Source organism: Equus asinus, chromosome 1 (genome assembly GCF_041296235.1).
Source record: "Equus asinus isolate D_3611 breed Donkey chromosome 1, EquAss-T2T_v2, whole genome shotgun sequence".
NCBI lineage: Eukaryota > Metazoa > Chordata > Mammalia > Perissodactyla > Equidae > Equus > Equus asinus.
Window position 1 is genome coordinate 193,775,910 of NC_091790.1, and position 26,812 is coordinate 193,802,721.

The window sequence follows — 26,812 nt, forward strand, 5'->3', positions numbered from 1 at the left end:
GAAGTATGGGTATGAATTTATGATATTGTTTTTACATATTTAGATAGCTGGATATAGAAATAGATTTAGATAGGTGTGTGGGGTGGAGAGGTGCATACAGGTATATGTTTACTAGCTCTGTCTGCTGAGGTGCCCAGAAGCAATGACACCCAATAGCAATGAGCACACTTAGCACCCAGATCTTGGTTTCTAAGTGCCATTGTTCGTTAAAAAGAACCACATCTCCTTGGAGAAATGGCTGATTCCCAGGCTGGTGCTGGGAAAGTGCAAGATAAGCATGGAGCATCTTTGTGTGAGAAAGTAAGGAAGTGTTTAAAGAAAGAGGACAACATATCAAAAGGCCATAGGAGTCAGCTCAAAGGGGCTCCCACTGGCCAAATCTGCGGCAATTTGAGCATCAAGATAAATAATGATAGTAAAGAATCCATGAGTCCATACTGATATGAATGAAAGAATGAATGAATGGGGAACAAGGGAAGTTTTCCCTGATGGTAGAATCCCAGCAATTAAGTAGAAGGAATGATGGAATTAGAAAATCACCATTACCAAGGAAAAAGTAGTAAACGAACAGTAGAGAAGTGTGGCAGACATCACCTTCACCAAGTGTTCAAACTTTAACATCACTGTAATGGGACATCATGTGCCTCCTAATGTGGAGTGTGGAGAAGAACACGACATTCCTTCTGTGGTGTTGCTGCCCAAAAGGATAACCTAACTTGAATCGTGAGGAAACATCAGACAAACTCAAATTGAGGAACATTCTTCAAAATACCTGGACTGTATTCATCAGAAACATCAAGGTCATAAAAAACAAGGAGAAACTGAGGCACTGTTTCTAATCAAAGGAGACTGAAGAAACATGACAACTGAATGCAATTCATTATCTGGATTTTCTTTTCCAATAAAAGTCATTATTGGGAATTGGGACAATTGATGAAATTTAAATGCGGTTTGTAGATTAGCTAATAGCATTTTATCAGTGTTGATTTGTTGATTATCCTGATTTTGGTAATTGTACTGTGGTTATGTGACAGAATGCTTTGTTTTAGGAAATACATGCTAAAGTATTTAGAGGTAAAGGGAATTATGTTTGCAACTTACTCTCAGTTTTAAAAATTTACACACATACACACACACACACACACACAAGGGGAAGGGAGAGGGAAAAGGATGAAACAAATGTAATAATGTTAACATTTGGGGAATCTGGATAGAGGTTTTAAAGTAATTCTTTGCACTATTTTTGCCACTTACTATAAATCTGAAATTTTGTCAAAATTAAAAGTTAAAAAAATTGAAACAATACTAAAATGTGTGTGCTGTAAAAGCGAAAGTGATTCCTTATCCTTCTTTTAATTCTTTTCCTCAGACATTTCACAATGAACAATTTGGTGGATAGCCTCACAAACGTTTGCTATGCATATACAAATATATGTGTATGTATATGTCTGTATATATGTTCCTACACATAATTTTTAAGAAGATTCATACTACAATACTATAATAGAATGTTCTGTTACTTGATTTTTTCCGTACCATATCATTGACATCTTTCCATGTCAGTACATTTTTATACATACATATATATATATATATATATATGTATATCTTTTTAAAAACTAGTTGTATAATATCCAGGGTATGGATGAAGTACAACTTATTTAATAACTTTCCTATTGATGAACATGTAGATTGTTTCCTATTTTTCTATAAAAACTGCAGTGAATGTTTTTGTGCATTTGTATCTGTATTTCTATACTACAGACATTGGAATTCCTGAGTCAAAGGATATTCATATTTAACTTTTTGGTAAATATTGCAAGGGTCACTTAGGAACGCAAAAGTCCACCTACATAGTGTCTCTTAATTAGCACTGCCAGAACCGTAAGTTCAGAATAAATGCAAACAATGACTAAGACCAATTTGAGGGCCCTTTGGATGAATCTTATGGACCATGAGCTGCTCATAGCTGTGTATCGCTGGCCAGCAAGAGCAGTGATAACTGCCTCTTGTATGTTACCAGTGAACATCTCTGGCTGTGCGTTATCTCACGCAGGCTGGCACATGACTCCATTCAGTCTCTCAAGAGTTCATTGTTAACCTGAGGGGTTATGCCCACTCTGTAAGTGCCCCATAATTACCTGCGTGTTTTCTGGTGTGTTTGTCTTAAGGATACAGCTATTAATTATTGTGATTCTTGGATACTTTACTTTCTTCTCTTTACTATTTTTTTTTGTCTTTGACTCACAATTGATTCAGTAAAATCAGTTATATATCCGTAGGAAAATATTAAAGGTATCAAGACATGCTCAATATAAACCAATAAATACAATAATTCCTTTTATTATACCACCTACCACCTACCACCCCCTCCCCAAATGTCTGTTCTATATAAGCTGGTTTTTCATCAGCAATGGATATGTTATGTTGTGGGAGAGGGATGTGTGTGAGGGAAAGGGGGCAGAAATAGTTATCCCAGTGAATGTAGGCTCCGAGATTGTGTCCAGGCCAATGGAAATGTTTTTGAATTGTTACTGTAAATTAGCATATTAAAGGTATAAGAATAGTTTTATTTTCTGCTCTTTCTCCCCAAATCCCCCCCACTACATACAACTAGTTGTATATTCTAGTTGTGAGTACCTCTGGTTGAGCTATGAGGGATGCCGCCTCAGCATGGCGTGATGAGCAGTGCCATGTCCGCGCCCAGGATCCGATCCGGTGAAACCCTGGGCTGCTGAAGCAGAATGCGTGAACCTTACCACTGGGCCACAGGGCCAGCCCCAAGAATAGTTTTTAAAAGATAGAAGGTTACAATGTGAAAATCTTCAGCAGCATAAGGTTTACTATTACATGATTCTAAAACAATGGAAGGAAAGATCAAACGGTATCTTTCGTGTAACATTTATTAAGCCTCTGTTCCAAGTCCTGGGCTAGGTGCTGGGGAGCACAGATGAATAAGGCATTTTTTTTTGCCCTTGAATAACTCACATTCTTGTGGGGGACACAGACATGTGAGCATATAATTATTATGTGGTATGAAGACTCTATAATACTGGTGTATACTGGATACAGATGTAAAGTATCAAGGGAGCACAGAAGAAAGAATGATTAATTTTGACTCAGGATATCAGGAAGGTTTCAATGGGGATCTGATCTTTGGGCAGGGCCTTGAAGGAGGAGTAGGAGTTTGCCAGGTTGATGAACTGTGATGGAAGGCATTGCTAGGCAGAGAGAATAATGAATTGCATGAGTAGAGGCAGAAAGGCTGCATTTGGGTCCTTGGTACACCTATGACCTCTAAGGACTCTGAAGATTAATACAAACCTGAGTCCGTGCTTCAGTTTCATGTGCATACAGACCATCTGGGGATCTTGTTAACGTGCAGATCCTGATTCAGAAGGTCTAGGGGGGACTGAAATTCTGCATTTCTAACCAGCTCCCAGGGGGCCATGCACCACCACCTTTTGAGTAAAAAGGCTCTAACACCATAAACTGTTGTCTACTTCAGCTGGGTCTGCTAGTTGGTGCAACCTAAGAGCAAGATGGAGAGCACAAATTTGTCTTTTACTGTGAGCAAGTTAACAAAAAGTACCAGGAACCTCTCTTTTTAAGACTGTGGCATTTCAGAAACAGATTCTGCATTGTACCTGAACTAGCCAGTAAAGCGAGGGTGACTCATCTTGGAGGTCACGGTACAGGTCACGTGGGAGCAGGCACTGCAGGAAAGGTGAGGGAAGAGTTCAGACCTGCCCGGACAGTTCCTGTGGGTGTAGGCAGCCGGGCAGTGCTGAACTCCTGAGTCTGGGGGTCTGTAGGGGGAGGTGGAAAGGAAAGCAGGACCCATGGGACTTGCGCAAGTTTTAAATTGACTGGGGCTCCTGCAGAATGATAACAATCAGAAAACCGCAACCCAAATGACCATTTTGGGTTATTTTGATGATGCTTTCTCAGGTGTTTTTCAGTGAGGAAATAGCTGCATCAGTTGAGATGCTCTGGTTTGAATTCATGACAATGTCCTTTCTTAAAAATAATGTTTTTTGGGCCAGCCCCATGGCCGAGTTTGTGTGCTCTGCTGTGGTGGCCCAGGGTTTTGCTGGTTCGGATCCTCGGCGCAGACATGGCACCACTCGTCAGGCCACATTGAGACGGCGTCCCACATGCCACAACTAGAAGGACCTACAACTAAGATATACAACTAGGTACCAGGGGGATTTGGGGAGATAGAAGCAGAAAGAAAAAAAACAAAGATTGGCAACAGTTGTTAGCTCAGGTGCCAATCTTTAAAAAAAAAAAAAACCTGTTTTTGATCATAGAAGTAATAGTTATTCTTTGCAGAACATTTGACAATAAATCATGTTTTTGGGTGGTCATAGTTAAATAGACTATCTGGGCTAATTTTCTTTTGTTCCTATTTTCCCTACATCCCCCAGTCGCCCTTCCTTCCTTGGGGAGCTGGCTCTGGCAAGTGGTTTGGCGATGTGATAAACAGAATCCTGGAGGGCCCACCTATTGTGCTCAAGACAGACTGTGATCTCCAAATGAGATCACTGGGCTTTTCTTCACTTTCATCTTCCCTGCTATTATGCTGGTTGCGAAATGCAATGGGGAGACTTTATGAGACTAATAAAGGAGGAGGAAAGATCAAGTGATTAGTTTTCACAAGAAGAATAATTCTGCTCATGCCTTCCTTCCCAGGATGAAGTTTACAACCTGCACAGATGGACTGGAGCAGACCACATAGCTGGAATTTAGCACCCAGGGACTGGGATAACCTCACTAGCTCTGTGTCCTTGAACATGCCCCCACAAAGACCTCTGTAGAGACAAGACCATATTAGATCATACTTGAATGATAAGCAAATATTAATGCCAAGGACTCACTAAGAATAAAATCAGACAGACACGTGAATTTGCTGGAGAGAATTATAAAATCAGAGGCTGAAGGAGATTGGCGATGAGGACCTCACAATTCAAAGTCCATTCAAGACATCTTTGATACATTCCCAAACACAAGGTCATCTGGATGCCTGCATCTTGGGGCTCACTAAGTAAGTATCTTGGAACCAGAGTTTTTCTCTTTCAATTTTGGTTCCACTAGAATTCCTAAAATGGCAATTCCTTTGCTTTAGAGAGCATGTTAATCTCCTGGAAGTGCTTGTTGGAAACGTAGATGCCTGCTGACCCTGAGAAGCTCCTGGAGACGATGCTGCTGCAGGTGGGCTGAGCCCATTGTCTGCGTGTTACTGCCATCACGGCGTCACACTGGTTGACAAGTGCAGGTCTTGTGCCACTCAGAAAGAAAGTCGTGTTTTCTCTCCCACTGATCTCTCACCAAGAACTATGAGTAAAGACTAAATAAAAGGAACAGGTCTAAAGAAAAACAACACAGAATAGACAAACCCCCAGTTTTATATGGATGTACTTCTGAAAGGTTGTATATAAATCAGATTTGTGTGAGTTAATCTTTACTTTCCCTTCACTTAAATCTCAACATGTTATAGTCACTTTTGATTTTCATGTGGGAGTGACTCTGCCACATTCACTTTATTTTTCATCTCCACGTAGCCTCCCCACCATGAACTTAACTACCTGTGAATGGACTAAGGAGAATAAGCAAGAGCATGGAGGGCCATCTGCCTCCCGGCAGCAGAGCTCTTCCTCACTGGGGGCCCCCCTCCCACACACTGACAGCTGGGGTCTCATCTCTCTCGGGGTCACACTGCTGTGGGTTTCCTGCATCTGTGTGTGGGATTTGCGTTCTGCCCAAGGCCCTGGCTCTCTCTGCGCTCTGCCCCCGCTGACTGTTCCCTGGCTGACCTGTCAAGTTGTGGCTGGAGACCCAGAATGACCTAGCCCTTGCCTATTCCTCAGGATACACCACCTGTCAGACCAGTTGCCCTGGTTGGGCTGGTCTCCTGTCTGGCTCCACTCTGGGTCAGTACCATCTACTGACAAGAGGGCCCAGAAGCCATTCCCAGTTGGAGCTCATGCTCATGTGCATGCTTGGCAGCCAGCAACTCCTACCAGTGTTTGCTACCAGAGTGGGTAAAATACACGCTCACAAAGAAAGACAGACAACCAAAAAGCTTTTGTCCCCCAACAATGGTCTCCCCTGAGGTGCTCTATCTCTTCTTCCTCCTACCTCTCTGCCCTCAAACCCCACAAATATGTCTGTCTTGTCCATGCAAAACCCACTGGATCCTATTCTCCTATTTTTTTACTTGTCTGTCACAAAATTCCGGGAAACAAAGAATAAACCAGATGTCTTACTGCTTAGAGAAGAATCGCCTTGACGGACCAGAAACCGTTCAAGACTGCTGGTCCCTTCCTCAGAAGAACACATTTTCCTGTCTCCTCAGTTCTGGCGGCAGGAGTGTTAGAGCTGCTGCTGGGCCTTGGCTATCCGGCTGTACCAGGGGCTTGCAGGGAGTACCTTGCCAGCCCTGCTCTCTGACACCAGGGGGCTGATTCAAACCCAGGCCAGGGACAGACAGTGCCAAGCCAAGTGACACTCTCAACCTGGGCTGTCGCATGGACTTGCTGCTTCAGCGAGATCCTGAGACACATCTAAAGACTGAAAAGTCTAAGGAAAGCCAGGCAGGTGACAGAAATGAGAGAAGCTTGCAGGGAAACAGCCCAATAATAAGTGGAGATTGCCACTGACTTCTCTGTCCTGAAGGGGCAGCCGTCTAGACGCAGTGTTCCCACGACTTTTGAGATGTATATATATATATATATATATATATATATATATCTTGAGATATATATATATACTTTGTGTGTGTGAGTGTGTGAGGAAGATTGTTGCTGAGCTACCATCTGTGCCAATCTTCCTCTACTTTATGTGGGACGCTGCCACAGTGTGGCTTGATGAGCAGTGCTAGGTCTGTGCCTGGGATCCAAAGCTGCAAACCCTGGGCACCCAAAGCAGAGTGCGTGAACTTAACCACTACACCACGGGGCTGGTCCCTTGATATATTTTTTTTAAAGAGAAGCTAGATATCTGGGTTTTTATGTAAAATCTCTTAATTAAAGAGCAATGATATCTAATTCAGGGTTTTTAAAAATATCATGTGGGCCAGACGAGTTGTGTTCATGGGCCAAATCTGGGCTGTAGGCTACCAGTCTGTGATCTCTGGACCAGATTCTTCCTTTGGATGTGGCTTCACCTGCTCCTTTTGCTTCTTTACTATCCTCTCTGGTTTGTCCTTATGCTCCCAGACTCTCAGCTTGATTTTACCTTTTGCACCCCTCTTTCTCTAATTCCTATCTCCAGGCTCACTTGTGTCCCCCCAGCTGCCTAACACGTGCCCTCCTGGTCTGCCTTCTGCTGCTGCTTCCAGGACACTGGCAGTTGCCTATGAACACAGCCTTCCCCTGGGAGCACCGGCATGGGTGAAGGCGCCATGTGTGTCACAGCATCCTGATCCCCTCATATCCCCGCAGGCTGAGGGCTTGCTCTCCAAATACACCATCTCCAACCACAGGATTGACCAACCCCAAACCAAGTGTACCTTGCCAGGGTATCTGAGAACTCCCAGTGGCCACAGGCTTCACGAACCTGCTCTTCTATATTCTCTTCCTTCTCTCAGACAGTGATGACCAAACTTTTTAGATTGTGCAATAGAATAAAGTTTTAAGCATGCATAAAATTTAACTTTATGTATTTATTTTATGTATTTATATTTATTTATAATTTATATGCATTCTATTTTTGTATTATGTATAATATGTATGTTCAAAATGGAAACAGAAAGAATGACATAAAAATAAATATATATAGAGGGTGTAATATTTTCTCCCCACACCCTAGTGGGTTCCCCACTGCTCCAGGATTTCTTCCATTTCCACTCTCCAACTTAGAGAATGTTTGTATTGAGAAAGTTGGATCTGTCGGTGAGCTTGGGGCCAGGAAGCAGGAGACTTGCCCACTAGTCCTCTTTTACTAACTCACAAGTTGTTTGAACAGGAGACTAGACCTCAAAGCTCCTGGATCTCTGGATACTGACCCTATGTAGCTACTCAGATGCTTCCCCGTGCCTGTGGGTTCTAGGCGGCTTCTTCTGGCCTCATCTGAACAAGGGAAGGAATTATGCTAAATGATCTCTACAGTCCCAAGAGCACCAACTCTCTAGGAGTCATATGTGGGCCATTTACCCTGGAAGCATAAATGAAGCTGACTGGTGTGGGAGGAATTATAGCCACTGCCAGTAGTCCTGTTCCTGGGTCCGAACTAAAAGAATCTTTTGCCACTATTCCTACCTCTCCTACCTCAAATCAGTCCCTCTTTGTTTCTCACATGGACCACCCAGTGCCCTCCTAAATCATCTCCCTCCCACCTTTCTTAGGTCCTTCTAATCCACCCTCCATATGGCTGCCTACAGGCGCTTTCTGACCTGTGGGTCTCACCATATTATCGTCCTGGTTGTTTCTTCAGTAGCTCCCCATTATCTTTAGGGTAAAATCTAAACTTCTTAGGTCAGCCTACAAGACCCTATCTTACCAGCCGGATCTCTCTCTTTCTTTCTTAAATCTCCCCCCAATGCAACTTACGCTCCGCTTACTGCCAACATCATATTCTTTTTAGGAACATGCCATGCTGCATACCTCATCTGGGTCTTTGCTCACATTATTTCCTCAGCCTGAAATGTCCTCCCTTCTCATTTCTGTCCTCCCTGCTTTTTTTCTCTAGCTTTTTCACCTTTTTTTTTTTTACACCTCATTATGAAATGGTAAACATTTGTGAAATTCAGAAAGTACATAAAAGAAAATCAACTATAGTCTCATAAACAACGAATGTTAGTATTTGGGCATAGTTCCTCCAATCTTTCAGACCTTTCCATTTTTCTTTATACGAACATTTTGTACATGAATCTTACGTATTCTATTGTTTATTTTACAGTAATTCTTTTTTCATGATTCTAAAATGTCTTTAATTTGATGACATTACATTAATTCTTTATTCGTAAACGTATTTCTTTGAAAACTTCTCGAAAATATAATTTTAAAATTTTTATTTTAAGATTTTAGACTTACAGAAGAGTTTCAAAAGTACTAGAGAATTCCTGCTCACCCTTCACCTAGCTTCTCCCTAATGTTAACATCTTAAATAACTATAGTACAATTATTGAAACGAAAAAACTAACATTTGGTGCAATTGTTTTAATTAAACTACAGACTTTGTTCTGATTTCATCAGTTTTTTTCCCAATAATGTCCTTCTTGTGTTCTGGGATCAATCCCAAATCCACATTGTATTTAGTTGTCACATCTCCTTACTTGCCTCCAAGAACGTGACAGTTCCTCAGTCTTTATCTTTTACGACCTTGGGATTTTTAGAGTGGTATACAGTTATTTTGTAGAATGTCTCCCGATTTGGGTGTCTCTGATGTTTTCTCGTGATTAGGTTGAGATTCTACATTACTGGGAAGAATCTCGCAGGGGTCATGGCACCCTCGGTGCATCCTATGGGGGGCACATCATGTCAATGTGTCTTCTTATTGGTTTTAACCTGAATTATTTGCTTAAGGTGGTGTCTGCTAGGTTTCTCTACCTTAAAGTTACTACTTTTCTCTTTGTAAATAATATTTATTTAGAGGAGATACTTTGAGAGCATACAAATGTCATGTTTCTCCTTAAACTTTTGCCTGCTAATTTTAGCATCCATCAGTGGCTCTTGCTTGCAGCAATTATTACCATGGTGTTCTAATGGTCATTTTCTATTTACCTCACTCCTTATATTTTTAAACTGGAATTCTTCTGTAAAGAAGAGTTGTCCCTTCTCCCCAGTTTATTTATATCAGTATGGACTCGGGGATATTTATTTTAACCTTTGGGTTTTAATCCAGTACTATTCTTACTTATTTTATTGCTCAAATTGTTCAAGCCTTGGCCATTGGGAGCTCTTTCAGGTTGACTTCCATGCACTTTCAACAGGTCCCCCATCCTTTTTTTGGAGGGGCCCTTCCTTCCCTTCTGGCATAACTTGAATCTTACCTGTTCCAGTCCTGGAATCCACTGTGTCTCCAAGGAACCATGATTCCTTTTGTCAGAGAACGGTATTTAGAAATCAAAGCCTAGGTGCTAAGTTGTATTTTTGGGTCCAAGAATATAGTTGTTATTAATGGCTCAGTATTCACGTTGACAGACTCTTTCTCCAATAAGGTTAAATTAGCTTACAGTGCCAACAACTATTTTGCAGTTTTACTATAACAGATTGTCTATTCGGATGAATTATCATTCATTTTTCTCTTCCTTCTTCCCTCCTTTCCTTTTTTCTTTCTTTTCTAATATAGTGAGAAAAATGTACTTTATTTTCCAATTACAAGTGAGTTTGGGTATTTCATTCATTCAGCAAAACTGCAGTGATGCTGCCTAGAAATCAGGTACTGTTCTAGGCACTGGGGATGTAGCAGTGAGTAAAATTCCTGTCCACACAGAGCTGGCTTCCAGCAGGGGGAAGAGGCAATAAATAATCACACTCAATAGTATTAAAAACGGAGTGAAAAGTGCTATAGAGAAAAGTAAAGCAGAAGCAGGGGATGGTACCTTAGTGGGTAATATCTGTGATTTTCAATAGGCGGTCAGAGAAAGCCTTCCTAAGGTGACATTTGAACAAAGGCCTAAAAAAGTGAGTTTAAGACAAACCCATAGCCAACATCATACTCAATGGGCAAAAACTGAACCCCATCCCCCTGAAAACAGGAACAAGACAAGGATGCCCTCTATCACCACTCTTATTTAACATAGTACTGGAGGTCCTGGCCAGAGCAATCAGGCAAGAAAAAGGAATAAAAGGAATCCAAATAGGGAGGGAAGAAGTGAAACTCTCGCTGTTTGCAGACGACATGATCTTATATATAGAAAACCCCAAAGAATCCATTGGAAAACTGTTAGAAGTAATCAACAACTACAGCAAAGTTGCAGGGTATGAAATCAATTTGCATAAATCAGTAGCATTTCTATACTCCAGTAATGAACCAACAGAAAAAGAACTCAAGAATACAATACCATTCACAATCGCAACAAAAAGAATAAAATACCTTGGGGTAAATTTAACTAAGGAAGTGAAGGACCTATATAATGAAAATTACAAGGCCTTTCTGAGAGAATTGGATGACAACATAAGGAGATGGAAAGACATTCCATGTACATGGATTGGAAGAATAAACATAGTTAAAATGTCCATTCTACCTAAAGCAATCTACAGATTCAACGCCATCCCAATCAGAATCCCAATGACATTCTTTACAGAATTAGAACAAAGAATCCTAAAATTCATATGGGGCAACAAAAGACCCCGAATTGCTAAAGCAATCCTGAGAAAAAAGAACAAAACGGGAGGCATCACAATCCCTGACTTCAAAACATACTACAAAGCTACAGTAATCAAAACAGCATGGTACTGGTACAAAAACAGGTGCACAGATCAATGGAACAGAATTGAAAGCCCAGAAATAAAACCACACATCTATGGACAGCTTATCTTTGACAAAAGAGCTGAGGGCATACAATGGAGAAAAGAAAGTCTTTTCAACAAATGGTGCTGGGAAAACTGGAAAGCCACATGTAAAAGAATGAAAATTGACGATTCTTTTTCACCATTCACCAAAATAAACTCAAAATGGATCAAAGACCTAAAGGTGAGACCTGAAACCATAAGGCTTCTGGAAGAAAACGTAGGCAGTACACTCTTTGACATCAGTATTAAAAGGATCTTTTCGGACACCATGCCTTCTCAGAGAAGGGAAACAATAGAAAGAATAAACAAATGGGACCTCATCAGATTAAAGAGCTTCTTCAAGGCAAATGAAAACAGGATTGAAACAAAAAAACAACCCCCTAACTGGGAAAAATATTTGCAAGTCATATATCTGACAAAGGCTTAATATCCTTAATATATAAAGAATTCTCGCAACTCCATCACAAAACATCAAACAACCCAATCAAAAAATGGGCTGGAGACATGAACAGACATTTCTCCAAAGAAGATATACTGATGGCCAATAGGCACATGAAAAGATGCTCATCATCGCTGATCATCAGGGAAATGCAAATCAAAACTACACTAAGATATCACCTTACACCCGTTAGAATGACAAAAATATCTAAAACTAATAGCAACAAATGTTGGAGAGGTTGCGGAGAAAAAGGAACCCTCATACACTGCTGGTGGGAATGCAAACTGGTGCAGCCACTATGGAAAACAGTATGGAGATTCCTCGAAAAACTAAAAATAGAACTACCATACGATCCAGCCATCCCACTACTGGGTATTTATCCAAAGAGCTTGAAGTCAGCAATCCCAAAAGTCCTGTGCACCCCAATGTTTATTGCAGCACTGTTTACAATAGCCAAGACGTGGAAGCAACCTAAGTGCCCATCAACAGACGAATGGATAAAGAAGATGTGGTACATATATACAATGGAATACTACTCAGCTGCAAAACAGAACAAAATCATTCCATTTGCAATAACATGGATGGACCTTGAGAGAATTATGTTAAGTGAAATAAGCCAGCGAGAGAAAGATAATCTGTGTATGACTCCACTCATATGAGGAATTTAAAACTATGGACCAAGAACAGTTTAGTGGATATCAGGGGAAAGGTGGGGTGGGGGGTGGGCACAAAGGGTGAAGTGGTGCACCTACAACACGACTGACAAACATTAATGTACAACTGAAATTTCACAAGATTGTAACCTATCAATAACTCAATAAAAAAAAAAAAGTGAGTTTAAGACTCAGGTCTGGGAGAGTATGTTTGGGGGCAATGGTACAAAGGCTCTGAGGCTGGAGAGGGCACCTTGTGTTACCTGATTGTACTTCCTCTTTTTGTGTCATTTGCCTATTTATATCGTTTGCCTTTTCTATAGTTAACTTGACTTTTTCCTTCCAATACTATATGAGCTCCTTATGTAACTTTAAAAATTACCCTGTTTGTCTTGTTTGCCATAAATATTTTTCAAGTGCCATTTTCTTTTAAGCTTTCTTAAGAACGTGTTTTAAATCTGCTTGCCTTTTTCTTGAGGCTTCTTTTATCACTTGAAGTTAGAGAATAACCTGTACAAGTTCAGCTAACGATTCAGTTCTATTCTCTTGTAGTTTCCATTTTAAATGTTTTTATTCCTTGATGTTTAACTACTGACCTATCCAGAATTTATTTGGAGTATAGTATGAAGTGATGACCTAAATTGTTCCCCCCCATTGCCAATTGTCCCAACACCATTTATTAACTAATTTGTGACACATCCTTGATTATATGTTAATTCTTATACATTATAGAAACTATTTCTGGATTATCTTTTTTTTTTTTGCTGAGGAAAATTCACCCTGAGCTAACATCTGTTGCCAATCTTCCTCTATTTTGTATGTGGCTCACCATCACAGCATAGCTGCTGCTGAGTGGTGTAGGTCCACACCTGGGAACTGAACCCAGGCTGCTGAAGCGGAGTGCACTGAACTTAACCACTAGGCCACAAGGTCGGCCCCTGGGTTATCTCTTTTTTTCCCCCAATGATTAATTCTTGCACCAGTATCAGTGTTTTAAAAAACAAATTATGTGTCAAAATCTGATATGGGTCTCCACATTAGTCTTCCTTTTCAGAATTTCTTTTGTGTTCTCTCCTATTTTTTCTTCCACATGGACTTTGAAAATTTGAATCATTTAATCAAACTCCAAAATGTCTATTTACATTTTGATAGAAATTATATAAATTAAATGTAAACAGTTATCATCTTAATATGTGTCTTCCCATTCCTGTGTTCCTGTTTCTTTAAAGAGTTGAATGAAAACAGTCTTAGAATCTACACTGGTTTAACTCTACCTTCTGTTTTAATATGAATATCGTGTTGCCAGATCCCAGTTAAGTTAGGATACTGCCTCTGGGTAGCTTCTCTGGCCAGACCTCCCACTAGTTTCATGATCTCCTGTTTGACTGCCTTTATGTCATTAAAAAACATTCATTGTTTTAAGTTCAGCATAAACATTGAACTGTTTTCCCAGTTATCTCAGCATCCAGGGTTCTACTGTTTGTTTCCCTGTTTATCTGTCTTGAAGGCATTGTTGTTTGTTTTGCTGATTCTATCTTAACGTTTTTTTTTAAGAAAGAAATGCTTTCTTTTGAACTTTCCTTAATGAGTACTTAAGGAAAAAGGCCACGAAGACAGGGTTGGTAGGTTAGAAGAATTTGTTCCCCTCTCTTGCTCTTGAAGTTTGTTCCCACCTCCAAAACTCTAACACAGGAGGCACTTAGCACCTTTGGGGAATGTGTCAGGAAAGAGGAAAAGGGTGAAGAGGGTGGCATTGTTAATTTGACTTATTCTTTCATGGAAGGTACTTTACAAATAAAAGCATTATGTTTATATGCTCATATATCTAGATATTCATAAATACATATGTATGATGCTTTTTAAAAAATGAGTTTCAGGAACCCATGATTACATAAATAAAATGCATCCCCCACCTACTTCTTCCTGAACCTACTGTGCTACGTGTGAATGTAGAGAATTTGATTTTTTAAGCAGCTATTTGTCAACTCTGCCTCAGAAACATCTTCTAGTAAGACGTAGCAATTCAGTCACACAAAGAACTGTATGTAAAAACATTTGATTAACATTTTACAATTTACATCATCCTTTTCACAAATCTTAGTATCTCATGAATCCAGTGAAGAAGTATTTTCATGACTTTACAGAGGCAGAAAGGGGTTCAGGAAGGTAAGTGACTTAAGGTCACAAAGCCAGTAAGTAGAACTATACCACAAACCCATGCCTTTTGAACCTACGCCCAGTCTTTTCACTGTGCCATACTGAAGTCAAGGGCAAAATCCCCCATGCACACAAGACAAATAGGGAAAACAAATAGTTTTGGTCTTGACCAGAGAACTCCAGTTAATCTGGCTAAACTCGAGGATTTTTTCTCATTGCAGTTAGTCCTTGTTTTAAACCTTGGTTGCTGGTGTCCTGAAATGTGTTGCTTCCATGGCACCAAGAATGGACTCTTCCCTCTCATCCTCTACTTTCCATCTGGTCCACCGTTCAGTAGACTGTTTTGAGTCACAGGGTGTTTACTGTATCGGGGGTTTCAGGGTACAGCTTATGTACAAATACATTTTAGCTTTAGTTTCTGATTCTCAGCATGGAGCTGCGGCACGCTAATCTGTCACAGAGTTGTCTACAAGTTTCCCTATCAACCAGTGCAAAGGCTCCTTGCAGGCTCAGGGTCCATCAGCAAACCAGTACATTGATTCTTTGCTTGTTTTCTGACCAAGCTTGGCTGTTGGTAATTAATGCAATTACTTCCTTTAAAATATTATCCTAATTCCCCTAAGTTCCTCTTACATTCAGGCCTTCTCCAAAAGTTGGAGATGGCATAATTCAGAACATCTACTTAGCTACACTGGGTTCAGGCTGCGAGCCTGTTTCTCAGCCCAGTATCTTGGAGTAATCATCCATGCACCTGGCTTGGCTGCACTGGACAAAAGTCATTACGCATCTGCACTTTTCTGAGCAAATCTCTGAGATCCTGCCATTACTTTACAAAACAAACACACCCATGCACATAGGGACTAAGCCTATTCATCTTGGTCCTCTACAACTAGCATGTGTCCGGCACATGGCAGGTATTCAGGAAAGTTCTAAATGGATTCTCAGCCTTCTGCTGGAATTCACATCTATCAGATACAAATCACCCCATCTTAGGTAGTTTTTATTTTTATCAACTGTAATATAGGCCCTAGCCATACCATCTGCATTACGTATCTTTAAAACTATCATTTATCTAAACATATGCAGTGGGATTCCTACTAGTTCAGGAATTATTCACAGGGCAGTCACTGCCAATACTTCTAATGTTGCAGGGAAAGAAAATCATAGCTGGAGTAGCTGCTATACATACTCTTGCCTATGCACTTCGTTCTCCTTTCCCATGAGGTGGAAATAGAGGTTAAAAAGTACTTTAGCAAAACAATGTGCATATAGTTAACACTACTGTACTGCACACTTAAAAATGGTTAACACGTTAAATTTTATAATTTTTACCACAATAAAAAAGAAGAAAAAGGGGCTGGCCCCCGTGGCCAAGTGGTTAAGTTCACATGGTCTGCTTGGTGGCCTGAGGTTTGCTGGTTTTTGGATCCTAGGCGCGGACCTAGCACCGCTCATCAAGCCATGCTGTGGTGGCGTCCCACATAGAACTAGAATGACCTACAACTAGGATACACAACTATGCACTGGGGCTTTGGGGAGGAAAAAAGAGGAAGCTTGGCAACAGATGTTAGCTCAGGACCAATCTTCCTCACCAAAAAGCATTACAAAAAACAGAGAAAAGTACTTAAAAAATTTACCAGTGCTAGAAATCTTCAGAACAACTCTTGAAAAAAAAAAATCAGAGAAGCCCTCACAACCTCATTGGAAACTCATTGCTAGACTGCAATAAAATGAGCAGCTAGCTACCCAAATGTATACAACAGTCACCTCTTATAGAAACAACATCTTACACACTCTCATCTCTGGTGACATTGGTTAAGTCCAAGCTTTTTCACAGAACTTACAAAGCCCTTCACAGTCCAGCCTCTGTCTACTTCATTAAGACCAACTCATACCAGTCAGGGGTCTTCTTTCAATTCCTGGAACAGGACAATTTCTTCTTACCCTAGGGCTTTGCAAATGGTGTTCTCTGTGCCTCAAACACTTTTTCCACCAGTTTTCTTCTGCCCAACTCTAATTTATTCTTCAGAGCTCAGCTTAAATATGATCTCTTTAGGAAGGCCTTCTTTAAACTCCCTAATGAGGTTTGGGCCTCTTGCTATCTCTCTGGATCATTCCATTGATCCATCCACGCTCTCAGAGAAGTCTGGACTTTCTCCTTTGTAGCATTTAATACAGTTGTATTTATGTAATTATGTAATATTAGTCTCTCCCACAGGATTGAAAGTTTCAGGAGGTGGAGACTGTTTCTCTTGCTAACAACCACTGTATTACCAGGGCCCCAGTAACTTGTATACAGTAGGTACTCAATCCTCTCTTACGAGGTATAGTGTTTTATCCCACAAATCCACCTTATTAGATATTCTCAAAGGAGTAGGTGGAGAGGCATGTAAAGTTTGTGAGCGCAGTGGTGGAGACCGTGCCTGAACGGCCAGAGATGAAAGAGTTTAGGGCTGGTGAGGTGATGAAGCAAGAAGGAGCAATGAGGAGACTCTGGAATGCTCCATCAGTGAGTTTCCCCTCCACTCCCCAACATCCCAGTCCCACCCCAGACAAGACATTCAACACTAATTCATGCATTTGTTTCTTTAGGGAATGAGGCAAACCTCAGATTACAAAATCAGGGCCAAAATAATTTTGCAGAATTAGAATGTATCCAAGAAACCAGGCACAATTCAACTAGATTAGACTTCAACACCGAGACGACTATGTTCCTACAAATAATCTTCCATTTAGGAAGCATATACTCCTCCAGTGTGTGAAAAGATAATAAATACGCTTTCTTCTGCACTCAGTTGCTGAGGAAGAAGTTTTCTCTCCTGATGGACCAACACTATTTCTTTTTTGCTGCTCTTTTTCCTTCTCCTTTCCGTGGTTTCCCCTTTCCACGAAGCTTCTTTAGACGCATCTGCTCATCCTTGAAGTCCTGATGCTCATCCCTGAACACAGAGAGAAAAAATAATTAGCCAGTGTTTTTACCAGGCTGGAAGAGTACACCATCTAGCACTGTTCCCTTATGTCGTTCTGGAAATCAATCCTTGACTTCTACAGGGCAATGCTCAGCTTGGTGAGCAGAGAGGACAGGCTGTGCTCAACATACAGATGGGTTGTCTTCCAAAAGTTCACTTCTAACTCAGTTTCCTGTCATAGAAACAATGTCACAAATAGAGGTTAATTCTCAAGCCAGCCATGTAAACCTATGTAACTATGATACAACACTAATAATTACCCCCAATTTCCTTATAACACTAAGACTGAACACTGAGAAGAGCAGAAAGCGAGTACAGTCATGTGCCACATAAGAATGTTTTGGTCAACGATGGATCACATATACGACGGTGGTCCCATAAGATTAGTACCATATAGCCTAGGTGTGTGGTAGGGTATACCATCCAGGTTTGTGTAAGTACACTCTATGATGTTCGCACGACAAAAATCACCTAATGATGCATTTCTCAGAAGGTATCCCCATCGTTAAGCGATGCATGACTGTATAAGCTTCAACAGCTACAAAGACCCTGAGAGCCCCAGGAATTAGCACCTACTACAAGGGGCAGAGGTCTGGAAGAAGCTGTCTTAATGGCAGTGGATAGTTCACAGAAAAGGGCTGCTGGGGAAAGGCTCAGGCAGAAGGAAGCCAAATCAAAAGACAGATAACCTGGGATCAAGGCAGCTAGGACTGTTTGTATGTGTGGATGGGATATAAGATGAAGACTGCCTACGATGTCTAAAAAAGTCTGCATTCTAAGTTCAAATACCTAAACAGTATAGCGTTTAAATATATAACCTTTGGAACCCATGTGAACCTGGGTTCAAATCACAGTTCGTCATTTAGTAGCTGTGTGACCTTGGATAAGTGACCTTCCCTCTCTGCACCTTAGTCTCCTTGTCTGTAAAGTGGGATAATAATGGCATATGAATTAAAGTGGGAAAGGGGTTTGCTGGGCCCAATTTCTAACTCCTTAGGTTTTTAAAAGTAGATTGGTTTTATAGGGTACACTGTTTCATTACATGAACATGAGGGATACAGCAGAGCTCTTTGGCATTAGCTGTGATTGCCCACAAATAATCTATTCTCAACAAAGCAGCCAGAGTAATTCTCCTAAAATATGAATCAGATCACATTACTGCTCTGTTCACAACCCTGAAAATGGCCCCCATTTCACCAAGAGCAAAAGCCAAGGTCCTTAGATGGCCCTCAGAGCCCCTCCTGATCTGCCTCCAGGCCGACCGTTCTCTCCTTAGCCTGTGCTGCTCCAGGAACACACCAGGTGCACTCCCACCTCAGGGCCTTTGCTCTGCTCTTGGCTCCGCCTTGAAAGCTCTTTCCCATGTCCCACTTGGCTCACTCACAACCTTCAAGCCTCAGCTTAAACCTCACCTTCTCAGGGAGGCTGACCCTGACTGTCCTGTTCCTGTGACCCATTCTCTCCCCGCCCACTGAGTGCCCTGTCAGCACTCTTGAGCCTGCTCAGCCGGCTCGACTATTTTTCTTCCCATAGCATGTTCAACTTGGTAACATATCACATAATTTACTTATTTATTATGTTTTTTCCCTCTTCTTCCCTCCTTCCCCCATTCCTGTGAACCCCCAGCCAGAAAGCAAGCTCCAAAGGCAGGATCTTCACCTCTGTTGATCAAACAGCCCAAGCACCTGCTAGGCTGAATGAGTCATTGTTTCTGAAACCCGCACTTCCCTCCCCGTTTTGTAGGTCTTTGAGTAATATCTTCTTTATTGAAATTGTCTCGTTTCATCCTGTCTGATGCCACAAGAGGCCTTGTGTTAGAAGCATCATTTACCATAACTAGTGACTAAATACATGAAAATAATCGTGCTCTTCCGTGGATCACTAAATGCTAAGTAATTTTCCCCTGTCTTCAAAGATAGTGAAGGCATTATTTTTCAAACAAATGGAGAGTGGCAGCAAACGGGTAAAATTAAAATAGCTGAGTGTGATTTTGTTATGGGTTATAGTTTTCTACTCAGGAGATCTGGCTTCCAATGATACTTTATTTTGGGCCATAATAAAATTAATTTTTATTTTCCAAGCCCACGTTAATGGCAAGGGGATAGTCAAAGCAATTCCAGAAATTCAAAATATGTCATGATTATAAGCTCTAATAATACATTAAATAAGAAACTCTCTTCTATTTTGCTCACAGCTGTCCCCCTTGTGCCCATCTTAAGTGCCTGCATGTGGAAGGTACTAAAAAGATATCTGCTGGATAAATGAGAGTACCAATCTTTAGCTATCTTGAATTAACCATTAATTTTATTATATTAGAGTGAAGTCTCAAATTATTTTTTGTATTGCTGCCCTAAAACAAGTCCAAATAAAATATGCTAAATTTTTTTTTTAAAAAGGAAGTGTTTTAACTTTATACAATTAGACACTTTGAATTCTTTTATGATGAGCATGTATTAGTTTGGTAATTAAGACTTTTTTTTTAAAGAAAATGATCACGTAAGTCTTGTGACAGCAGTATATGGTCCTAAGCACCTGCTTCTATATACAGGCACACACACAAATGCACCGGGGTAGGAGCCTGCGCAGGCTACATATTACTCTTAAACGACTGTTTATTTAGACCAAATTAACATATCAAAAAGGGCATCAACTGAAAATGCCGGAAGACGGTGGAAGGACATAAGAACAACAAAACTGCCACCACAAAGAAAGTAGGCTCCCGAACACCAGCTGGGAAGGGAGGCTGCGGGCAGGGCCTCCTCCTCCCACCTACAGGAGGCGCCGCGCGCATGCCGGGGGTGGAGGGCTTCTGCCTCAGTGTTTGCACTAGTTTTCCTCCGGGAAGTTTTCCTCTAGGGAGCTATTAGATTACTGAGTAACTAAACTTCTCTCTATAGCTCAGCATCTAGCCAATGTTAGTCACACTTAAGACAAAATTAAAACATGTTTTTCAATAAGTACATGTTTGCTTTTTTTATTTTTTGGTATGCCCACTGTGGATATTTTGAAAGCCTTTCCCCCTAAAACTGTACCTTTTGAACTTCCTGGGCACTATTCTAAGAACCACAAAACTATAAGGATAGAAAGGTTCATTTTTTCCTTTTCTGATCTCCTAAAAAAGTCTCTTACAGGTTACTCTTTGTGTTTTTATGTCATTACCTGTAGAGGCCAAGAAAACGCAGTGTCCCCATGAGCGCAAAGTATGTGTTGTGATCGGGATACCAGTCATACGTCTCCTTCCTTTTGGCCAAAGGCTGCTCACTGAACAGTTCCACTACCTTCATGGACTTGGCATCGGTGGGCCTGGCCACTTCACCAAACAGCCGGGCACTGAGACGACTCATGCGCAAGGCGTATTCGGAGAGGGAGGACATTTCCCGAGCAGCGGGGGCAAGAGTCCCTATAGAAAATGAGAAGAAAGAGAAACAGGTTAGTGTAGGAAATTCCCGGATTATAACACTCTAGAAAACGAAAACACAGCAAACCACACGTGAATCAGTCCGTGTTGTTGGCAGGACATGCCTTGGAGTTGAGAAATATCCACAGTCCCAGTGGCTATGTCCCTTGCAAGCTTTATATTTGCAATTCCTTACATTTGGTGTTCACACAGTATTACTTCCTTGCTGTACTGCCCTTTTTACAATGAACCATTTTGTGACTCTATAGGTTATTTACAGAGAATCAGTTTACCTGTTTGTAGGCTAGATGAGGACGGGGAAATGAGTTATTCTACCATAGCATTGTTATTCTACCTTCAGAAAACACCCACCTAAGCAATTTGCAGAATAAATATGCTGACTGCTTGCCATCTAAAAGGTTAATCATGGCAGAGAAATAATTATGCTGTTGTCTTTATTATCAGCCCTTTGAACACTGTCCTCCTCAAGGGCTCCAGATGGCTCTGAGAACTGCTAATGAGTTATGAGGTCATTTAGCCTCTAGGCTGCTGGACTGAATTCTGCCTAGAGACTGAGAGCCATTTGGGGGAAAACAGAGATAGCAGTCTTATAGAAATAAACTCAACAGCTCAAAAGATTCATTTTATTCCCGAATAGAAGGCACTTATGAATTGTGATATTACTTATCTTCCATCCTATATATTCTGCTTCAATGCAAACTAAGTTCTTTATAACTAAAAACAGTAATTTTTTCTTCAGAGGCATAGAATATTGAAATAGGTATAAGAATGATATCTGTAATATGCAGAAATTACAGCCAATATACATCAAAAATTATATAGGTGATACATAAAAATGAAGAACGCTGCTGGTGGAATAACTATCCCATCCCATTCCAGATCAGATGTGGGGATTACTGTTGGCAGAATATGCTAATTTACATGAAGTTTTTGTAGTGAGATGCAAATCTTGGCTGACTAAGAGACTATCATGGGGGATAGTTCAGTTGGGATGAAAAGTAGCTGATTTCCAAACAGAAAAAAGGCATAAACATCTTGAAAAATCAACAGGAGAAATGTACAAAAACCACTGCTAAACAGGAATGGTGCCAAGTAGCTTTCAAAATAGTTCTTGCAAGAAAAAAACCCCAAACCTCAGTGTTTCAATTAAGGAATTTTTCATGTCCATTTCAAGATCCATTGAAAGAGCAGAGGCCGACCTCAAACTAACTGCAGAAAGTCAACCTCACCATTTACCATTCTCAACACCAACCAAGCAATCTTGGGCAATACTGCCACCTGAAGGCCAGCGACGGGAGAACTGTCAGATCCAAGGGCTCTTCCTGGCGCTCCCCCATTCCCCAACCTGGGGATCATGTGCAAGCCTTGCTCTTTGCCTTTCCTTTTAGCGCTCTCAGTTCCCAGATTCACTTCTCTCCCAACTCTTGCTCCATTATGTGGATGGGAAAGGGTTGCGTTGTTAGGGTTATATTTTCATCAATGAGAAACAAGTCATTAACAGTATAATGCATAAACAGAAAATAGTAACAAATCAGTGCTATATCACTCTCAAGGCCTTGCAAATGTCTAGAAGTTGCCTTCAGAAGTTACAAAAAGTTTCTTTGCATGCTTTATCTTTTCTCTTCCTTCCCTTTCAAGTTATCTTTTTCCAAACAACAGATAAAAAAACTAAAAACAGTTTCTTAATCAACTTTGCTTTGCTTAATTACTATTATAGTATCAGAATAGATTTCTGTTCCAATTGCACAGTATTTCCACAATCAGTTATTTGTAAGGCGGTCTAAGAACTATCATTCTGTTGCAATGTTTTCAGGAAAGTATGTTCTGAATCCCAAATCACTTCATTTTTAAATGAAGAGGCAGCATGGAATCCTGAGGCTTAGGTTTGAGTACTGGCTGTGCCACTTATTAGCTGGGTTATTTTGAACAATTATCTGTTCTCTCTAAATCTGAGTTTCCTTTTCAGAAAACAAAGCTTGCAGGGCTATTGTGAGAAAAAAGTAAGACAGTGGTACTCAGTAAATGGTAATCTAATAAAAAACAAAAAACCTAAACCTGTTTGTAGATTTGGTGCTCATGTTCTATACAGACACATTTGTCTATCCCTTATTCTCATTTAATCATGCAAAAAAAGAGATCATATTCTGTGCAGTTAAACCTGTACCTCCCTGGAATGTTATCCTCACTTACAAAGACTAATATATAGGGGAGGGGACCAACAGCTTGGTAACTTGACAGGTAGTAAGGAGAAAGGGACTCATTACGACAGTGGCCACCAAAACCATCACAATCCTAAGTTACCTCCATGCCCACTTTGGAATGAAGCAAATTACTGGGAAACAGGCTCATAAATAAAGTCTCATTAGAATCCACGGGAACGTGGTTTTACCACAAAATCCAAGTCCTAAACTTATATGATGAAGAGAATAAACCTCTTCAAACCTGCATCGCTTACCAGAAATAAAGAACCACTTGCTAAATAGAAGGAAAATGAAAACGGTCCTAACAGTTATCAATTACCACTTTGTAGTCTCCTTCCACAGAGCACAAACATCTATGCCTCTGATGAAGAATGGCACAGGTGGTGGGTGTACTTTTCTTTTTCGGGGTGGGAGCGGGAGGTGAGGAAGATTGTCCTTGAGCTAACATCTGTGCCAATTATCCTCTATTTTGTATGTGGGATGCCACCACAGCATGACCCGATGAGTGGTGTGTAGGTCCGTGTGTGGGATCTGAACTGGGCTGCGAAAGCAGATCATGCCAACCCAACCACTACACCACCGGGCTGGCCCTCTTTTTCTTTTAAACATAAGCTAAAACACCTAAAAAGTTCTGCTGTCCATAAATATTTGTCTTAAGATTGGCAAGTTGCCACTTTTTATAAGCTTTACATTTTTTAAACATTGGAAAGCCTTACTTAGGATTTTTCAGGACCCTGTTAGGCCTCTTTACAGAATCTTTCAATTTTATCTTTTTTTTTTTTTTTGAGGAAGATTAGCCCTGAGCTAACTGCTGCCAATCTTCCTCTTTTTACTGAGGAAGACTGGCCCTGAGCTAACATCTATGCCCATCTTCCTCTACTTTATATGTGGGATGCCTGCCACAGCATGGCTTGCCAAGCAGTGCCATGTCCACACCTGGGATCCAAACTGGCGAACCCCAGGCCGCCCAATTTTATCTTAAAAAAAGAGTATGATGGAGCCAGCCCAGTGGTTAAATTCGTGTGCTCTGCTTTGGCAGCCCTGGGTTCACAGGTTTGGATCCCAGGTGCAGACCTACACACCACTCATGAAGTGATACTGTGGAGGCGACCCACATACAAAATAGAGGAAGACTGGCACAGATGTTAGCCCAGGGCCACTCTTCCTCACCACCCCCCCCCAAAAAAGATGACCATGTGAAAGACATTAAAGTAAAAGGCAAATAATTCACATGTCAATTAGATTTTTATTCACATGAAGCCATTCTAAGGGTTACAAAACAGTCACTTAAAACTGTCACTTTTCTTTAAATGTGAACTAAAGAAAACAGTATCATGAAGAAAAATTAACCAGAGTTGAAAATGTTAACCAAAAACAAATTATTCAGATGTGCTGGAGCAAAACACGTTAAGCCACACGACAAAATTCCCATATTTTTACTTTTGCATAAAAGGGTAAGTTCCTTTGATCTTTCTGATAGTTCTGACACATTTTAAAAGGTCACGTGTATTTCAATAATTGGCTTTGGTTTAGGTTTGCCTTTTTTCTTTGACGAGTGCAGATGAAGTGCAGGAGTTCTCTACGCGGGTATCCCTCAGGGGTGAATCCCGTGGAATTTTAAAGGTGTGTGCTTAAATGTGTGTGTATGTGTGTGTGCAAATTCTGCTGGGAGAGATGGCTTTCTCCAGTTTCTCAAAAACCACTGGTTGGTGGAGAGTACCAGCCTTGGAGGAGAAAAGCTGGTTGGAATCTTGCCTCTGCGCTCTAATGGCCATACCGTGTTTGTAGCAGTACGTATTCTTCGCCTCAGTTTCCTCATCTGCTACATGAGGACAGTTACACTACCTCACTGCGTTGTGAGGCTGACATGCAAAACTCATGGCCCAGCGCCTGTCATAATCATCATCAGGCCTCAGGAACTCACACACTGCGCACACGTGTTTCACAGAGGCACAATCTAAACACGGGATTTATTATTTTTAAAAAGCCCAGTACCGATTACTTCACTTGGTCGTAGAGACTTGAGCGGCTCTGAATATATGCCAGCTTTATTCAGCTCAACAAGAACATCCCAACCCCCTCCAACTGACTCGATCACGCCTACCCGTGATGGAAGCAAGTGTCAACCGACGTTTGAATCGGTAGCGCATTTCAAGAACATTTTTCTTAAGTGTCACTTTGTTATATTTTTCTTAAGCTGGTAACAAAATTAACCTGCATCCCCCACACAAAGATACGTGCAGAAGGCGGTCTGATGAGCAGAGAAACTGAGCCTTGAATGCTGCCTAATCAGGAAGAGTAACTGCGCCGGAGAGGAAACGACGCTAGAGTCCGGCATTTGGTAAATTCCCAATTTACGCAGGAAAAGGCCAAGTTCTTTACATGAGACCCCCGAGCTGGTTAATAATAAAAGTGACTCATCTTATTCTTGGCGACTCTACAAGGTTGGAGACCCCTGCAGGACCTCTAAAGCCACCGCCCACATCCCAGTAGAGAGCCCCGAAAAGTCTCGGACCGCCTTACCTCGCCGTAACCTTGCTCTCCCGCGCGCCCCTTTCCGGAAGGCCCGCCCCCACCCTGGCGCCGAGCTCCTGGCCGAGCCCACCACGGAGAGCAGTAGAGAAACGGAAGCTCGGGGGCCAGAGGGGAGCCCCAGTGAAGGACCCGGAACTACTAGCGCCCTCTCTTGGAAGCCTCGGAGGTCATAACTGGCGCCTGCGCAGTGAGCCGTGCGCGTCCGTTTGTGGGGAGGGCTAGAGGGGATGGTAGGTTCGGGAGAGAGAGGTCTGGCTTTTCTGGAGGGTCTTGCGGAGTTTGCGAACTGTATTTTGTTAGAAATAACTGCACAGCTGCCCCCAAAACATCTTAAGCAATGATTATGCGTGAGCCGTGTGGTGGAGGATGAAGTGCACTCTCTTTTTTCTTTTCTTCCGCGTTTTTTCTGTTTTCTTTCTCTTTTCAACCAGACTAGGTCTATGTTCAAGGGCATTGCTTGACCCTAGCCGCTGAAGAGTCGTCTCACCCCCTTGGGGTGCCATTCCCCTCTCCTTCCACTTTTCTGCTCATCCTCTGACAGTCGATTAGTGTCACCTCGGCGAGGCCATTCTTGAAACCCTTTTGCTGGATGAGGGGCGCCGTTTGGAGCTGCTGTCTCTCCCTCTCCCCCGCTGACCGTGAAGCTTCTTCAGGGAGTAGGGATGGGACATTTAGCTGACTCCTCAGTGGTTACGTAGACGCTGCTTGGCAGATAGTAGAAACACTAAGTATTCCACTTCATATTAAAACTGCCCTCAAGCAAGCCACATCCCGTAGGCATTGTATGGAGCATTTATTGAATGTTAGATAGTTCGCCTGCGAACACTGCTGATTTTCTGAGCATTATTAAAGGCCTTTCATAAATACTCTAAAATGTTCCCCGGAATTAAGGCAAATCAGTAGCAAGCTATATACCCAGAGAGTATTCTAGTAACACCTCCTTCCCTCCTATAGAATTTTTTTTTTAAAGATTTTATTTTT

The 26,812-nt window shown here is 41.4% G+C and overlaps 1 protein-coding gene and 1 long non-coding RNA gene across 2 annotated transcripts in view; one reads left to right on the forward strand and one right to left on the reverse strand.

Annotated features, from left to right (window-relative positions):
- LOC123287206 (uncharacterized) overlaps positions 1–6,231 on the forward strand; it is a 39,666-nt gene extending 33,435 nt beyond the window's left edge. The window contains exons 2-3 of the long non-coding RNA XR_006530340.2: positions 4,696–5,047; positions 5,129–6,231. This is a non-coding gene — a long non-coding RNA (uncharacterized lncRNA). The remainder of the gene's footprint in view (positions 1–4,695; positions 5,048–5,128) is intronic.
- An 11,048-nt stretch (positions 6,232–17,279) lies between these two features.
- Positions 17,280–25,986, reverse strand: MRPS33 (mitochondrial ribosomal protein S33). Its single transcript, XM_014859231.3, has 3 exons — positions 25,820–25,986; positions 20,837–21,077; positions 17,280–17,647 (listed from the first exon to the last, which is right to left on the reverse strand). The coding sequence occupies exons 2-3, from the start codon at positions 21,049–21,051 to the stop codon at positions 17,542–17,544; spliced, it is 321 nt and encodes a 106-aa protein (XP_014714717.1). The 5' UTR covers positions 21,052–21,077; positions 25,820–25,986; the 3' UTR covers positions 17,280–17,541.
- Positions 25,987–26,812: the final 826 nt, after the last annotated feature.

Bases quoted from the DNA above. Each gene is read 5' to 3' on its own strand.
- MRPS33 (XM_014859231.3), bottom strand. From the start codon at position 21,051: ATGTCCTCCCTCTCCGAATACGCCTTGCGCATGAGTCGTCTCAGTGCC. The intron at 17,648-20,836 runs GTAATGACATAA...CTCTGTGTTCAG, and splicing joins CGTTTTCTTGGCCTCTACAG to GGATGAGCATCAGGACTTCA.